Source organism: Dama dama, chromosome 17 (genome assembly GCF_033118175.1).
Source record: "Dama dama isolate Ldn47 chromosome 17, ASM3311817v1, whole genome shotgun sequence".
NCBI lineage: Eukaryota > Metazoa > Chordata > Mammalia > Artiodactyla > Cervidae > Dama > Dama dama.
The window spans coordinates 35,162,171-35,180,611 of NC_083697.1; the positions used below are offsets into that span (position 1 = coordinate 35,162,171).

General features: G+C 38.7%; 1 protein-coding gene across 4 annotated transcripts in view; it reads left to right on the plus strand.

Annotated features, from left to right (window-relative positions):
- Positions 1-444: 444 nt before the first annotated feature.
- The window catches only part of UNC5C (unc-5 netrin receptor C), a 406,962-nt gene continuing 388,965 nt past the window's right edge, over positions 445-18,441 (plus strand). The window contains exon 1 of one of the 4 annotated variants that reach the window (XM_061164372.1): positions 445-729. In XM_061164372.1, coding sequence (XP_061020355.1) covers positions 606-729 — 124 coding nt within the window. In that variant the 5' untranslated portion in view covers positions 445-605. The remainder of the gene's footprint in view (positions 730-18,441) is intronic. The other 3 variants (XM_061164373.1, XM_061164370.1, XM_061164371.1) reach the window with 3 other exon arrangements.

An 18,441-nucleotide genomic window follows, 5' to 3' on the forward strand; every position in this document is an offset into this window, starting at 1 on the left:
TCGCCTCCGCGCCCCTGTGCGCCCCGAGCTAGGAGGCGACCCTCTCTGGCCACCCAGCAGCGGCGGCGGCGGCGGCGGCAGCCGGGAAGTCTCTCCGCCCGCAGGAGAACCTCGCGATTGGAGCCGCGAGCGCCTCACTGTGCGCAACGCCCTCCCTCCGCCGCCCCTCCTCTCGCCGTTTCTTCCTCTCCCTCCGCCCCCCTCCCGCCCCCCGCGTGCCTGTGTGTGTGCGGCACCGGCGAGGGGACCCAGGGAGCAGTCCAGGCTCGGCGCGCGGCGGAGCTGCGGCTGCTCCTGCTGCCGCGGGGAGCGACGAGGTGGCCGCCTTGCGCCTCCGCGGACTTCCCAAGTGGGGGCAGAGCAACCTCTCGCGAAGCCGCGGGTTTGGAAGGCGCTGGGAAAGAGGGACCTGCAAACTCCTCCTCGGCGTCTTCTCCCCACCCTCTTTTGGCCCCTGCCCTAGAAGAAAGTGGAGTGTGGCGCTCGGTGATCATTATTTCTTCAGACAGCTTCGCGGTGCAGCGGCTCGGCGGCAGCCCAGTGGGGCTCTCGGCTGTTGGCGCGCCTGTGTGTGTGTGGCTCCCCCCGGCACACCTCGGCCGACGATGAGGAAAGGTCTGCGGGCGACAGCGGCCCGCTGCGGACTGGGACTGGGATACGTGCTGCAGATGCTCGTGCTACCTGCCCTGGCCCTGCTCAGCGCCAGCGGCACCGGCTCGGCCGCCCAAGGTAAGGGGGTCCGCCGGCTCCGCGGCCGCCTCTCTCAGCTTCTGGGGCTTCCCTCCTTCTTTCTCTCCTCCTCCCCAGTTCTCCTGACTTCCTTACTTCGGCTCGTTTCCCTCAACTGGAAATCACTTTGAATTCTACTTTTCCAACTAGTCGGGAAGCTTTGGTCATGATTATTTTTAATCTGTCATCGGAGATGGGCACAGCGGGGCCGGGGACGCAGGGAGTGTGGACACGCGTCGACCTCTGGGCATGTGGGAGCTTGGGGTGTCTCTTGCACTTTCTGCCCGACACTCACACGTCGTGCATTGCCCACACCGAGGTTTGGAGGGACCCTGGGTGCGGGCGGCGGCGTGGCCAGCCGCGGATGCTCTCTGATGCGCAGAGGCTCCCCGCGCTGTGCCAAGTCTGGGTTTGCGGGATCGTCAGTGAGTCTCTGAACACGCCAGACGCCCGAGGGCTCTCAGCTAAGATAACGTGTCCCTTGCGGCCGGGTACCCTCCGACGCCGGTGCCCGTCGGCGGCCGCCCTGGGCGCGGTGGAGGTTCGCGGGGCACCGGGACGGCGTCCCAGCCCCCGGCAGGCCTGGGGTGTGCACGCCTCCCCGCTCTCGTACCCTCTCCGGGTCGCCCTCCTCGCCGGCGACGGAGAAACTTAAAACCTCTCAGCTCTGAGGAAACGGACTGGTCGTTCAAACTAAATCCGAAACTCCCCGGGGGTAACCCGGCCACTTTATAACTGACATTTTAATGCGTCTGCGCTTTAAAAAATAAGTGGCCGAGGCCCTGGGCACACCCGGGATCTAGAGGAGCTCAGCCAGGAGTTAAGGGTGGGTAAGGGCGGAGGGGAGACACAGAGGCTGACCGCCGTTTTCTTCTTGCCCTGCGAGTTTGAGGTGATGGAGGCAAATCCCTGCCTCCCGAGCCCTTCCGAAAGGAGAAAGCCAAGACTCCGCTCTCCGGGGTCTCTCTCGGGTCATCTGACCCCCCTCCACCTCCCGGCCAAGCCGAGCGCCCCCGTGGGTCTTGCCGCCCAGTTTAGTGGTGGTCGCTGGCTCCGCGCTAGCAGCTCAGCTTTTCCCTGGGATGAGGGTGGGGGTGGAGGAAGCTTCCGCAGCGTTCGGAGGTAATCCAGGCATCCTATCATCTCGGTTACACTCTTTCCAAATTTGGAAAGCAGAGGAGGTGCGGGGAGAGCCTCAACTCCCCGGGAGATGCTCAGACACTCCGGAGGTTAGCGACAGCATTCCCGCAGATCTGCAGAGGAGCTGGGGGCGAGGGCGTGGGAGGTGGAGGCGGGCGCCCGGCGCAGGCTGGTGTGGTCCGGGTGGGGCGGTAAGTGATTAGCTAGGCTTTGTGAATTAGCCGTAGCTACTTCGGAGAGTAAATTTTCCTGCTGCCTAGCTAAGTAGCCACACTCATAAATCCTTCCCTTCTAGCCAGATGCCGCCCATCCCCGAGGTTTTGCCCTGGTTTTCTTATTCATATTTCTAAAGCTCATCTGTCTGTTTTACAAAGGACTCCCCATTGAGAATCATAAACTTATTGTAGGTTTCTTGAAATTGGAAGAAGTTCTCAGGACGGCTGCTGAGGGTACTTAGAGGGGGCGTTTGCAAGTTGAAGTGAGCAACCTGATGAATTGTTGTGGAATTAACCGCGTGACTCCCAGTGGAATTCGCCTGCTGTTATTGGGCGCACAAAGGCCTAAGCTATAGGGTGGGGGTGGAGGTGGGGACGGAAGGGGGACCAGGCAGTGAGAGAACTGTTCAGGGAAAGGACAAGTTAAAGTCCCCAAAGATGCCAAACGGGAGATAGAGGATCCCTGCCGAGAGCTTACTACAGCCAAATTAAAAAGACTGGATAGGAAAAAAGATCAATAAAGATAATCAAACAGAAGATTGTAAGTGGATTAATATTGAAAGAAGAGGGGAGAAGCGATTAAAAGAAAAGATGCCCAGGATAGACTGAGCGTTTGCCTCTTACACATTTTTTCATTTCATAGACCAGACATGCCAAAGATTGAGGGTTGAACCAACTCTTCTGATCTTAAGTGGAACAATTAAATGTATTCTTTTGGGTTTGTGCATTTCACTGCTGTTTTTCTCCGTTTATTTTTTTCTTTCAGTTCCTGGTGGACAGACTGTTTGAATCTTGTCTTTGAGAGACACACTATTCCATCCCTTTAATCTTTGGTTTCCTCTGTATTCCAGGATACCAGGTCTTCCTGTTAGGTGTCAAAAATGTGGAAAGCCCCAAACTCTACTTTCTGCTACCATCCCTGTCACTCTAATCCGTGCTCCCAGCCTCTTTTCTGTTGAACTACTATTAAATACACTTTCTTTTCAGAATCACACTCCTATAATGGTTTGATAAGGAAGTCAGACCTTTCTTTCCTTCTAATTTCTTCTATTTTTTCTCCTCTCTCTTTGGACTAGATCACTAGGGAAATAAAAGATGCTGTTGCTTCCTCAAGGTATGATTTCCTTATGCTGAGGGCTTAAAGATGGGGATAGAGGATTTTTTATGAATGGAAGTATGTATGCAATTAAGATGAGAAAGTTAATATAAGCACTTTACAATGTGGATAAGGTTTTTTATTCTGTTGTTAGAAAGATACTAGAAAATTGGAAGTTTTAGGAAATACGTGTCTTCAGAGAGAGCCAAGAAAATAACAGATGTTTAAGATAAAAAAGCAGAATGGATATATTTGTGAGTGTACTCGTTTTGTAACTGTGGGTTGAAAAAAGACAGCAGTCATTTTAAACAAGTCCTTGGGAGAGTCTTTAGGCTTTAAGCAACAACTTTCTGCTTTCTGGTTATGTTCTAATTGTTTCATTCAAGATTGCTGGGAACTCCTAGCTCCAGGGAATTTGTGGTGTTTCTCACTTTCAAGAATGAAAGATTTCACCGGGAAAAGGCTGTGTGTGTGTGTGTGTGTGTGTCCAGTTTGCCTCAAAATTAGTGTCCTCTTGAAATGCATTTTATTCCTGGATTACACAGCATTGATATTCTGCTTATCTAGCACCAACTAGTGTTATGAGTGTTAACACCACCAAAGTCAGAACAGAAAATTACTGAAGACTCTAATTATATTGGGGTAATTCTCTATTATTGTAAGATAATTTGTAATGTTTTTAAAACAATATACTTCTTCCAAGAAAAAAAGTAAAAATTACTTTCATGCCTTTATGCATATTGATGTGCTACAAATAGAAAACTGGCATGGGAGACTGACTTTCATGACATGTATACTATATAGTTTTTCTGTTTGAGGAGCAGAGTAAATTCTTAAGTTCACATTTAGAATTTGTAGTTAGGAAACGTAAGCTAGTTTACCTTTGTTTAGAACAATAATTTCATGTCTTCTAGCTTAGGGGATACTTAAAAGGCTTCAGAGAACAAACTTTTCAAGTACTTGCAAAGACTGAGGAACCATTAAATTGTTAACATTTACTGACTTCCTGGCCTTCTGTGTTCTGGATCCCGGGGATTCCATGTTCAGCAAGACAGAGCCCTAGAGCGTCTCCTGTTATAGTCTGGTTGTCCGCATCAGAATTCATACTAGATCCTTGTTAAGCAACCCTCCTAAGGGTATGGAAGAGGCATCCAGCTCTCCTAGGCAAACCCGTATGGCATATTTAGAATTACTGTTGAGACTTAAAAATAACTGTTCTCTAATGTATGCTAGGTTCTTCAGTTAGTGCAAATAGCCACAGTGCCCTAACTGCCTTTAGCACTTTTCTGATTTAGGTCATGGCTTTGCTGGAGCAGCAGAGGGAGTCACTCTCAGAAGAAACATTAAAACTACACGCAGCGGCCACTTCAAGATGATAATGGGGAAGCATGTGGGGATGGGGCTTGAGCCAGCATTCTTGCCTTGCTCTTTTAGCCTGTCTTCTTTTTTAGTTTGACTTTTGCATTTGTGGCAGTTAGGAACAAACCTGTTCGCTTCGCCTCAAATTAGGGATCTATGAGCTGTTTGTATAGTGTATGGTATTATAAGTAAAGTTCTGAACAATTATTATGTCCCATACTGTGTGCTATTTGTTAGGGAGTTGAGAAGACAGTTTCACTCTTCGAGGAACACAGAACCATAGAATTATGATTTGCATTCTGAAATATAACAGTGGGCATAGGTATGGTACTTTCTGGATTCAAGCATCCTATGTTAGTAGTAAACAGGACAAGCTAGGGTTGCAGTGGGAGTGGTAGCAGGTGTTCCGTAATTTCTGCACAGAGGAAGTTAAGGGCAGGAGTTTGGTTGGAAGTGGTTTGGTCTTAAAGCTATTTGCATTGCAACTGTCTTATTAGATCTTACTTAGGTTTAATATATCATTGGTCTGGCTTTGGGGAGGCACAGTTTAGAGGCTGTTAGTGGTGTGTGCCCATTCTGCCTGTTAGTTTAGTGGTTACGACCGCCTCATAATACTGCCGCCGCCACCTCCTAGCTGTGTGGCCACTGGTGAGTTATTTAGCCTCTCTGTGCCTCAGTTTCCTCAGATGTAAAATGGGGATAAGGTAAACTATAAGTCAGATAAGGGCTGTATGAATTAACACATCAAAAGTATGAGCAACAGTCTTCTTTGGTTTCTAACTCTGTAAACCACAAAGAAATCTGGAAGTTAAAGAAATTAAAGGTCAATAATTTTGAACCCAGAGTAGGGTTTGCTGCAGACACTGCTTCCCCCAAAGTCACAAATGGAGTTGTCTGAAGAAATGCTCCAAAATGTCCCACTGCAGACTCCTGGGCATGGCATGGTTCTTTGAACAGCCTGTGGGAAGCTGTCTCTTTTCATAGCCACATTGCTTCCTTCCCACGCAATCTGGGAAATTAACCTAATACCAGTTCTAAAAATGCCATGTTAAGTCACAGCCTGTCGAGCCCTGGCTCCACTCTTTGACTTTCTATCTTTACAATGCATATTGAAAAATAACCTTGCATAAATCCATAAACACTTTTATTTAATAAATACTTTTATTTTAAAAATTACATGTAAGTTCCAGATTTTCAGATAAATGTTTTGAGAAAACCAGCCTGTTGAGCAAATGTGGATAGTTTTTCTTAAAAAAAAAAAGACACAAGTGTATATCTAAAAATCATAATGGAATACATGATAAAACAACACAAAAATACAGAAAAACAAGGGAAAGCAAATCACCAAGACTTTCATACATTCAAGTTATATTGGCAGTATATTGGCAATAGTTATATTGGTTTCAGCATCATAATGTAGAACAACATGGGTAATCTAGATAATATGTATTTTGAAAGTGTCACACTTAATTACTTCTATTTGTTGAATGGTTAATGCCATTTTTTCATGTTTGGTGCTTTTTTTTTTTTTTTTTTGCCCATGTCATGTGGACTGTGGGATTTCAGTTCTCCAACCAGCAATCAAATCTAGGGGCCCAGCAGTGAAAGCTCCAAGTCCTAATCACTGGACAGTCAGGGAATTCCCTCATGCTTGTAGTAAATGTTGTTTTCTGGCAAAATTTTAAGATAAAACTAGACATTTGTGGGAGTTTTGTGTTATTTAGAGTTAAAACACATCTTTCTCGTACAGTATTTTCATTCCACTTTTACTTTTGGATTGCCTGGTCTGCAGTTAGAGAGTCCTGAATTTCTCACTCTTTCACTCTTTTAACCTAACTCCTTTAACCTAACTCCTATGTGTGGGCTCTTCTTTGACGGCAGATTGCTTATGGATTTGTAGAAGAAAGCTCCATGAATATGAGACCTAGGGTATTGTTCCAGTATCACTTAGTTCAAGGATGTTTAAACTAAAATAGAAACTATGAGAAACTCAACTCTATTCTTCATGTGACATTTTTTAAGTATAGTTAATTTGCTTTGAGCAATATTTAAAAAACTACTGTTTCTTTTTTTCTAGTTTTTTAAAAGAAATCCAATGATTGAATAATTTTTAGTTTCTCTTATTTTAAATATTTATGACCTCTAAATTTGTTGAGATTTTAATAACAAAAATTGTATAATAATAATTTAATGAGCTAACAAGCTCAAAAATAGTATACTTTTTTACATTCTCTACCTGTTTAGAACTCTTAGAAGAATTTCTGCCTTTTCATGAAAACCTAATACATATATTGTGTTGTAAATATTTGGACTGTTTATAAACAAAATGTTAAAAATATTATTATAATTTTACAATTAAAATGAGTTCACGGTTAAAGTTGTAATGTGGTTTCTCATTTTGAGAGTTCCTGCCCCCCAAAAGTTGCTCCCTTAGGATTATATAATGAGGTTTTGAAAGCCATAGAAGAATGTCTCCAGATTTGATACTTAAAACATATCTAGTTATTCACACATTGTGTTAAAGTTACTGTGACATTAATTAAATTGAAGTTATAATTTGAAAAGTGAGCTGAAGCTTTCAAAGTGCCAAATATGCTGGTATTTGTCCTTATGTCAGTATACCTTTTTATTAGCAATGGGTAGTGATTCAAATGTGCTTTAAGTAGTGAAAGTATAAGCTTAACATCTGAAAACTCCAGTGTTTGGGGAATACCCTCTTCTAATTAAATAAGCATGTCTCATCCCAGTGTGGTAGTGGAAAGAGAGAGAGAGGAGACAGGTGAGACTTCATTTTATTGATGTGCTTCTTAGAGTTCTTACTTAAAATATGAGGGCTCCAAATAATCATCTGTTAACAGATGATATTGATTAATCAAATTTCATTCCAGAGTTACCAGTCTTATTTATTTTAAAATGTTGTGAGGATAAGGGTTTTATCTTCATTAATCATTGTCATTTGGATCCTGTGGCTAGATTCATTTCTTGGCAATTATGAGAGCCATAAGAATGCCTCATGTAGATGAACGTGTATTATCTGTTCTTCTAAGAATGTGAAACAACAGAAACTCCCGCAGCACATTAAACAAGTTTATTGATGAATGCTAACATTTTCCAGTTTTAGTCAATGTCTTAATTGATTATTTAATCATGGACTGACTGAACTCAAATGTTGTCTTTTTTCCTCTGTTCAGAATAAAAATCTTATATATGAACATTCATTTCCAGTAAAAACACATTAGTGCTTGCCCACTAAAATACATCTGTAGCCCAGTTATAAGGGTAAACATGTTCTTGAGTGGAAATGCAGGTGTTTTCAAAATTCATGAAAATTAGTGTGCATAATAATACAAAATATGAAAGAGCAATGTAGAAGTAAAGTAGACCATTTGTACAGAAAAATAACTATTTTAAGATAATGCATAATGTACATTCTCTTAGACAATAGAATTTTAGTGCACTATGATAGGCATGTGGTATAATAATATCCACTTATAAATTATAGGCATAGTGAAATACATCCAGGTATCAGGCAAAAGTGAAGGGGAGGAGTTTGGGACTATTTTAGTCTCTGTGAATTTGCAAGTTTGATTTTTGCACTCAAATTGAGTATATGATTCCATTATCTTTTTGGAATTTCAAAACCTTAAAAAAAAAATCTTTCAAAATCTGAATTAGAGACTACTCTTAATCAAATGGTGTTCTCTGATATTTTCGGGAACTAAAAGCGACAGTCAGTGAAGAAAGCATTGTTGTTGTTTTATTATATGTGATTATCACAAACCTGTGTTGCCTCTGATCCAAACCAAATAGCCAGATTACTACCACAATAAAAACTTCGATTGGAAAGGCATAGTAAATGATGGCAATTTCACTTTGAGTGTGATGTCTGTGTGAAATATGTTGACATTTGAATTCAGCTTTTGCTAAGGGAAAATGATTCATTTTATCTTCCATTGAATAAAGAGTTTGATAAATATACACATTGCAGCCACCCAATGGAAGTAGGCAAGTTTGGCAAGCAGAAATCTTGGAGTCATTCTAGAGAAAACAGTAATTACCTTACCTGTTATTTTCTTTAGCAACTTTCCTTCTTTCTTCTGTATCTCCATAAGATCATGAGAGAACATAAACTTTTAAATGTGTTAGGGATCAAATTCAAGTATTGAAAGAGCCTAAGACATTTTCCTCCCAGCCTGCTACAACCATCACCCACAGAGCATGCAGCTTGGTAGAAAACAGAAGCCTGTTTCAGAAACTGCTCTCAGAAGCTGAGGAAAAACAGGCATGCTCAAATGATTTATTGTTTGTGCTATCCGGAATAGAGACGTAAGATCAGTATTTCATTATAATAATATTCAATGGCACTGTGACTTGAAACCTTTATATAAAGAGTCTTGATACACACCTGTTTCAAAGAACGTAGCAAAAGAGTTTATAAAGTATTTAAAAGATGTATTTTTTTATATACCACATTTGGATTTTACTTAGACCTGTTTGAGCAGGATGTACTTGTTTGAGAAATCTAGACTTAAATCAAAGTGATATACTGATACATGGAATCCTTTAAAGTTCTCTATAAAATGCATTTATATTTCCTCAGCTACTCTGTTAAATAATGTCATTAATAATACCAACCTTGTATGCTAAATCTCACCAGTACATCAGAAATTAAATATCATTCTTAGGATTTATAGGAGTTATTAGGGACAATTGTCCCAGAAAAGAATTTGCTTGAATGAAGTTTTATCTTTAATATAAATAACAGTACACTTATAGAAAATGTTACCAATATCTTTCTCTTATATATTAATCAAAATATATATTTATTTTTGCTTATGTTTACATATAAACAAAAATTAACTACATATATGTTTAACTATGTGTGTGTGTATATATATGTGTGTGTATATATATATATATATTTAAAAGGCATAGCGGAGAAAGTTAGAGTTTACTTACTATAAACTGATGAAAAAATGTAGAAGAAGGATGACTAGAAAAAATTTTAACAATAGATTTGTTTTCCAAGTAGGGATGGGGTTAATCAGTTTATTAACTTTATTAGAAACAGTGATCATGTGAGAGATACACATGTCATTTTTTATAGAATGAAATATCTATGGAATTATTTCCCAGGAGGGCATTTCCTGGAAGACTCTTAGTGGAATGAAGAGTTATCTATGAGCATACACACACACACACACTTATGTTTGCACAAATTGTGTGTGTAACTCTTTGTTTTAGGATAATTCATTGTCAAACAGTCTTGGCAATATCCCCCCAAAGCAAATAAAACCTATCAAATAAATGAAAACAAACTTACTGAAAAGAAATTATAAGGTAGTCATTGAATAGGGAATCGGGTTTCACCCCTGGTTTCTAACTGAAAAATTACATACTTTTCTGCAAAAAGTGCCTAGCTGTCGACCAGTAGTTAAGTTGTCTACAGAAGCGCACAGTTGAGCTGCCTCTGCTTCCTTTGTGCAGTGGTTATCTGATAGAGGTAGTTTTCTCCTGTCCTGCAAGTGACAGAAACTGGGGGATCTCCACGTGCACTGGCTTGTTTTAAACATGTGGAGAAGAAATACCACATTTTCCTACACATGCGTGTATGTGTGCTAAGTCACTTTAGTCATGTCCAACTCTTTGCGACCCTATGGACTATAGCCTGCAGGCTCTTCTGTCCATGGGATTCTCCAGGCAAGAATACTGGAGTGGGTTGCCATGACCTCCTCCAGGGAATCTTCCCCACCCAGGAATCAAACTGTTCCTTGCATCTCCTGCATTGGCAGGTAGGTCTTTACCACTAGCGCCACCTGGTCCTACACAGTAGACTATAATTTTTTGACCAAAAGAGAAGGCCGACTCTCCTCTGTGCATGAGTAAAATGTTTCATTCACACGTGGGACCCCCTCTTCAACAGAGACAATGTTTGCCTGGTAAGCACCTTGCCTGAGGTGACCTCTTATGATTGGGCAGATTGAAGGCAGTCAGTTGTGTTGTTTTTCAACTGGTGATATGTTTCAACTTCTTAATAAAATGGAATTATGTTTCCAGGTGGAATGTTTAATTTTCTTGGACTCCATCAGATGCCATACAGGTGTTTTTATTTCCAGATTTCTCCATTATATCCATTGATACCTTTATTTAAATGAACAAAAATAAAATTAGTTGAGGGGGAAAGAGTTGTTACTACTGAAAGAATATAAAAAATTTAATTCCACATAGAGGGATAATATGATTTCCTGCTTGTTTTTAATATTATATTAAATGCAGGTTAATATATATTTACATGACACATCAATATGTAAATATATGTTAATTATTGCCATATGTTTCCACATCACTTGGCATTTCTGAACTAGGATTTTAAAACATGCAAATAAATTCTACCACACAGGGAATTGTTTCCTGTGTTCTCTATCTTATATATCATATGTTCATGGATGACATACTGTTTTCATAAGAAAAATATGTAATATTCTGTTAAGAACAGCAAAGTAATAATAATAATGTCCCACAAAGTTTTGCGATTGCAAGTCTAAATGCTAATGAGAGGTTGCCTGTTTAATGCTGAATTGCAAGGTTAAAAAGAGGGTCTTAAAGATAACAGCAGATTCCACAGTCCTTGAGTTTGTTTTGCATTCAATGACAGTCACTAAATTAGGGAAAGGAATGTTCAAACAACACACTTGAGGAAAAGTGATTTTTATAGAAAGGAGCCATTTCTGCTAATAGCCAGTAACTGCACGTAACCCTGCTGACATTAAAAGTCCATTAGCTAAGCTCAGTTTAAATAGCAGCTGATGTAGTGTCAGCTAAATGTACACTGGAATTTTTTCATATAATGCAGTAATAGCAGTTCTGTAATTTTTTTCTAAAACTACATACATTAAGTAAAACAAATGTCATCTGATAGTAGTGGCAGGGCTGCTAATAAGCAGGCAGAGATTTGTGATGAAACAAAAGTAACAGTCTATATAACAAGAAGATAATAAATGGTAGTGATGGTTTTAAAAGGAAGTCTTTGAGAAAAATCATATGGAGAAGCTTAAGCTGACATCCAGAAAGAGTTGTTTCCATAGAAGCATGTATTAATGTGCACTACTTTGAGATATTCATTTAAAGTGGAGTGATTTTTTTACCATTAGCCTCAGTGTTTAGTATTTCAGTGTATTTTGAAACAACAGGAAGCCCCCTCCTTAGACACCATTATATGTATAAATAGCAAGGGAGTTGGGGGAGAGGGTAAAAGGAGATTGAAAAAAGAACACAAGTGAAAAAAAAGATGTAACTTCATATGTGTTAATATCTTTAAGGAGATTACTATGCTAATATTTTTAAGCAATCTGATTTATTAATGCTGCCTACAATGAAATCAAAGGTTGAAATATTTATATTATCCCCCCTCTCCTGTTTTTCCATCTTTTGAATATTTTCCAATCTCCATTTTAATCATCTGAAAGACAGGAAGTTTTACTGGAAATTTTTAATAGAATCCAAAGATTTTTAACAAGTTATCTTAAAGAACCCTAGGACAGTGTTCTGTAACTGTGAGGCCATTGTGGAGACAGTGAGGGTCACTTTGTAATCTAATGGGTGAGTTGGGAACAGGGCAGTAATTAATCAGTGGCTGTCATGCTCACACCACTATAAAGTATTACGAGAACCTTCATGCTGACCACCCCTCCCCATTATCAGACCATTAGTAAAACCCCATACAGGCAACAATAGGGAGGCCTGCCTAAGCTTATGACCCTAATCATTTGGGTATAAGCTTTGTGCATATTTTCGGAGTGGTCACTAGAATTCTCATCACATTTTCGAGGACTCAGAATTATTTATCTTTGTAATCTAGGAATTTATTTATGTCTAACCTGAGATATCTTATACACACACAACCTGAGATATTACATCTTTTGTTTATTTTTGTTTTAAAGTTAACTCAGTTTTCTTTATATGATTAAAAAATACCTCACCTAACTGTGTGGCTTGAAAGGGGGAAAAAGAAAGGAAGAGGGAGGAAAAGAAGAAAGGTCTACCGTTTAACCACAGTGGGGTGACAGAGATCTCCCTTTTATGTTCACAGCTTTCCATACAAGCATTTCGTAATAAAATCAAGAAGTTCTCTTTGGTGCTGGTAACTGTTTTAATTCAGTTCAGGCCACTGTAAAGACTTATTCTGAATGAATTGGAAGCTTCTATGGATAGAGTTTATGCAATTAAATTCCCAACCAAAATCCCACTTACTAACATATTGCATGAGGGACTTGATGAATAATCTCGCCTTTAGTGTGTAACTCAGACATTAATAACAGATGGAAATATGCCTAAGTTCAACCAGTAGGCTTTGATTTTTAATTCTAAAGTGACTTTAGGTTTTTCGGACTGAAACATCTGTTAAAAGTGACTATTTTCTGTATGTTTTTTCTTTTCTGTTGCATAAATCTGTCGCAAGATGAAAAGAGAATGCCAGAGTATTTGGCCACATGATAAATTTGTACACATCTATGAACTAGTATTATGAAATTGAATTATGTGGAAAATTATAAGATGATGCTCAACTGAATGAAATAGGACAATTATTACGTTAGAGTTTGGAATAGTTTTTAGAAAAAAAATTACCCTGCAATGTTAATATACTGTTGCTTTCTTAGAAATTTTACAGTGTGCTTTTTTTTTTTTTTTTTGAGATGAAGAATTACATTTTGAAAAATTTTGAGTGAACATAATGTATAGTATGGCTTGGTGTTAAGTTGAATTTTTTCATTTATACTTGGAAAACTTTTCTTAAAATAGTATTTAATAATGTCTATTGTTTAGTGTAATTATCATGACTGTGTTTAGAATAATGAATGGTTTAGATCACTGCTTTTTTGCTTTTTAATATTTCTTTTGACACTTAAGGAATTAAAACATATTAGATATATGCATGTATGTATGGGTCTGATAATTTCCTGGTATAGGAGATTAATCAAAACTCATTGAAAAAAAATAATGTTTACAATCAAGAGTATTCTTGGCATCTCTGCTAGGGAAATATTAAATACTTATGCAGCCTTTATATAAATAAGTCTTTTGGTAAAAGTGAATAAATTGAGCTTAGTTCTAAGCCTGAATATTGCACACGAATTTAAAATATCTTCGCTTCATCCCACATTTGTAAGAAGAATGTCAGAGTCAGAATAGTATTCACATCACAGAATTATGAAGATTAACAGGGTTGTAAAAAGGGAAGAATTGAGGACACAGTGCCTGGCACATGATACATGCTTGATGCACGTTAGAGATTGCTGCTGTTGTATCTTCATCACGTGCGTCTTGGCACTAGTTTGAAAATCATTGACTATATCACAGGAATGAAAAGATTGCACTCAAATGGGGGTACTACCAGGTGGAAAAATATTATTTAAACCAACAAAAGCATGTTGTCAAAGATGAAATTCTTAAAAAGAATTTGGTAGATTTAAAAATCACATTTTAAAATATCCTGTTAAGTCGTCAGATTTTAATGTACATTAAAACTCTTTGGAAACTCAACACATATGTGTTTGGGTTTTATGGACATGTTTTAGATGATTTTTTTTTTCTATGCTAGAATCTGAATGTAGAATATATTCCACTAATACTAGTATCTATTAAATGTTAATGAAATAATCAGTTTATATTTTTCTCTACTATACATTAGCTATACTTGTAAAGACAAGTATAAGTAAAAAGACTGGAAAGAACAATTAGAAAGTTCTTTAGTTTTTGCTAACATTTAAATTCTTTCTGGCTCAGTGGTAAAGAATCCACATGCGATGCAGGAGACTGGGTTTGATCCCTGGGGCGGGCAGATTCCCTTGAGAAGGAAATGCAACCCACTCCAGTGTTCTTACCTGGGAAATCCCATTGACAGAAGAGCCTGGCAGGCTGCAGTCGATGGAGTCACAAAGGAGTTGGACATGAGTTAGCAACTAAACAACACAATTCTTTCTAGAAGAATAGAAACAGCCTTCTTCACTTATATCAGAAATTTACTGACATAAAGCAAAGCATTTACTGATCCTAGGGTAGAAGCAAAATTTATTAAACTTAAGTTTCCAAGCAAAGCCAAAGTTCTTATATGTGTGAGGGGCATGTTATAATATAGGCAAAAAGGGAAATTAAGATACACAAACTGTTATGTATTTTATAATTGACTTGCATTTAATAAAGTATTTTTTCCTAATGGATTAGTTCATGAACAAACTGTAGCTGAACTCTTAAGTTTCTCAGACATATATGTTAATTATGATATATATGAAAAGTTTTCTAGTGTACATTTATAAAATGGAAGTACTGTTGCTTAAGTTATAACTTTATTTTGAAAAAAATGGACATAAAAGATGCTTTTAGATATAAATAACATTCAATACTATATTTTTTAGTTCACTCTAACGTTAAATAATTGTTCAGTCTTTAGTTTACTGTGACATTAAATAATCTTGTTTGTTCTTTTTTAAAATGCCCTTTAAAAAGTGTTATTGTAAAATTAAAAGAAAGCATAAAAAGCTTTTTCCTCAAATATGTCAACTTGACAGGAAGACTATAACCCAAAGCATTTATGACCAAAAATAATGCAATTATGGATATTTAGCAAACAATGTAATAGATGCGTTGACTAAATAAACAAGGATAACTCCACCACTAAAATGATACTCACACAGGAAACACTTTGTAAAGCCCACTGAACATTGATTCTGTTGCCATTTTCTTTGTCTAAAAAAACAGTTTAACACACTTAGTTTTCACTCCAACCCTCCGCAACCACAGCTCCCTCACTTCCCCAAGTCCAGCATTGTAGGAAACATCCCACTTTTAAAAGAGAAAATTAATAAGAAGTCTAGAATCAACAGTGTGGTTTAGTTCCTACATAATTATGAAAACTTGTCTTTATAGCATCTTATTCCATTTAAAAAAACCAACAGAAGCAACCTAGAATGTTTTAATGATTGATTAAACTGCTCATGTGGGGTTTTCTACTGTATATAACATTTGGTTTGCAGTAGTTTTCTTTGAAGATTTCCAGGGGGAAAACCACAACCATTAAAAAGATGAGACTGTATTTATAGCCCCTCCTTCTAGGGTATACCTGTATTTTTTTTTTTACTTTTTAAATAAAGACAAGCTTCTCAGAACTTTAATTTTCTGAATATTAAATGCTCTTAGGCAGTTCTAGTGTGTTATTACTTAGGTCTTGTTGTTTTTTAAAATTGATATGAACAATATTTATTTTGTGCCAGAATGCATTTTTATTTGTTATTATTTTATTCAGGAAGGAGGGGCAATTTAGAAAGCCAAGTTGTTGAAGCAAACAAAAAATTAATTTATTTGAGTCTCATATATGTTAGTTGTTTGTAAGCACTTACATTCAATCCTTTAATGATGTTAAATTATGAAAGATGATATTTATTACTGAAACATAGTTTGAATATGTCTGTTTCTCCCAACTGGATTACTAAAGAAGTTTTTTCCTGCTTCCTGTCCTGCCTCACTCTCCTCAATTCTCCACACGGAAGCTAGGCAAATCCTACAAACATCATCAGTAAAGCTCTTTTTCCTAAAACCCTTTGATGGCTTTCCATTGCTTCTAGAATCAGACCCAAACTTAACATGATTGGCATAGATATTTGTTCTTAAACCTCTAATTCCATTCCTGGTATTCCTCTGTGGTTATGGTTTCCTCTGAGCATGCACCTTCCCCAAACCTGGCATGGGTGTTCCAGTGCAGCCCTAGAAGGGGACATCCTTCAGATATTCTTAACAAGCTGGCAGTGAGTGAGTATGGCAGCTTATACGCTTCCCTTTGCTGTGAACGACTGTTTGCTCCTCAGGTTTCATCCCTTTCTTATGGCTGACTTCTGTTCTGTTTTGATGTCTTAGTTTAGATCTTCATTTCTCCATAGAGCTGCCTTTTACACCCAACTGTAACACTCTTTCCTTTTCTCTGTGTCCCCAGCTAGCCTGTCAGCAGGAAGAGGGCAGGAAGCATGCTCACCGTGGTATCTCTAGCACGTAACAGGAGCTGCATATATGCAGTGGGCATACAATATAGATCTTTTGAATGATGTTGGATAAATTCATGATGCATCTTAGAGGGGCTTTTGGTGAGTACCCACTGTGGTGGAGTTTACAAGAACTTTCCTGATTCCCTTTCACTGACCTGGGGAGCTCCCGTACACAGTGAGCTGAATGTGAAGTTGAAGGCTCAGGAGTGAAGATTCACCATCTCTTAGATTCTGCCTAAAGGGCTTATCTTTACTTATCTTACTTATCCTTACTTCAGAAATCCATTCCTGACTTCAGATAGCCCACCCTTTAATTTGGGGCTATTAAGTAATGAAGAACTTGGATTCTCAATAGTCAAAGGAAATAAACCTCAGACAATTGATGGGTAAGCAATATGAATACAACTAGACTCTTGGCCAGTTTGGTCAATTCGCCTAAACATAGAATGGGGAGTTAAAGAGACCTACAAATTGAACCAGCACCCTATCAACCCTCAGAGAACCTGATTATTCAGTTATAGAATTCTACCACATGGAATATTATTAAAATAGATTTTTTACTGGGTGATGAAATTGTTTTATATTAGGTCAATTGCTCTATAGAGTATTTCTTTTTATTTCTCTGTACTACAAAGTAAATAAGGCTCTTGCAGGGTATGCGTCTTAGTCTGTTCAGGCTACTATAACAAAATAACACGAACTGGATGACTTATGAACATCAAAAATTTGTCTGTCACAGTTCTGGAGGCTGGGAGTCCAAGACCAAGACACCAGCATGGTCATGTGTGTAAGGATCCACTTTCTGATTCCCAGACAGCGATCTTCTGTCTGTGTCCTCACCTGGCAGTATAGCACAGGATCTTTGCCCGTCTCCTTTATAAGAACACTAACCCCATTCATGAAGGCTCCACCCTCACAACCCAAGTATCACCCAAAGGCCTCACCTCCTAATACTATCATCTTTGGGAGTTGGGACTCAAAGTATGAATTTGTGTAAGATACAAACATTCAACTTGATGGTATGATCCTGTGAGTATGAGGTGGGAGGGTGAGGAAAGGGGGCAGAGTAGTCCAGAGTCAAGAAAAATAAATCTGGGAGTGCATATTCAGCCAGTTATCTTCCTGTAATTGACTACTGTTTGAAAGTTCTTTTGCTAGGACCACAGTCCATTTTCTTTGGGCAGGATATTTTGTTTTCTAGACTAGGAAATCATATAGTGAAATGTATCATTATAAAGCATTATTGAACCAGATATTCTCGTAGGCACGTTTAAGGTGACCAGAATATGTTATGAATTATGCTACACTGCCAGCAAAGAGGAAATCATAACAAGTAACTACTTCTTTTTTGTTAAGACTTCAGTAAACACAGACCCAACTTGCCCTGGGTAATTACCACAGAGAGCTATGCAATGGTCTTTAACTGGTAGTTGTTTGTAATCAAGCAGCCTGAATCTTGCCTTAACATAAAGCAGAGGAAGTGGTTAGGAGACAGACCTGTAATTATCAGCAGCAGGTGCCCATAATGGAATGCCAGAGAGATGTTTAGAGAGGCAAATATTACTTTAGGAAAGCTTTCAGGACTGTCAATTTAGACCAAACGATGTCTAAATAAAAACTGGCTTGAGAGCAGTATTAAAAGAATGTGTCTTTGGAAACAAAAGAAAGTATAATAAATTCTTTTTATGCAAATTAACCTCTTCTTCCATATGCCTAAGTATTATCAAGATATAAAGTCTGAAAGATTGGACTCCATGTTCAGAAAAGGAGTAATTTAACAACTTTAGGCACTTTTGGTTATTAAAAGGTTATGGTTTAAACAAAAGCTCTGCTCTTTATTTTAATAACTATCACATGAATAAATCAAACG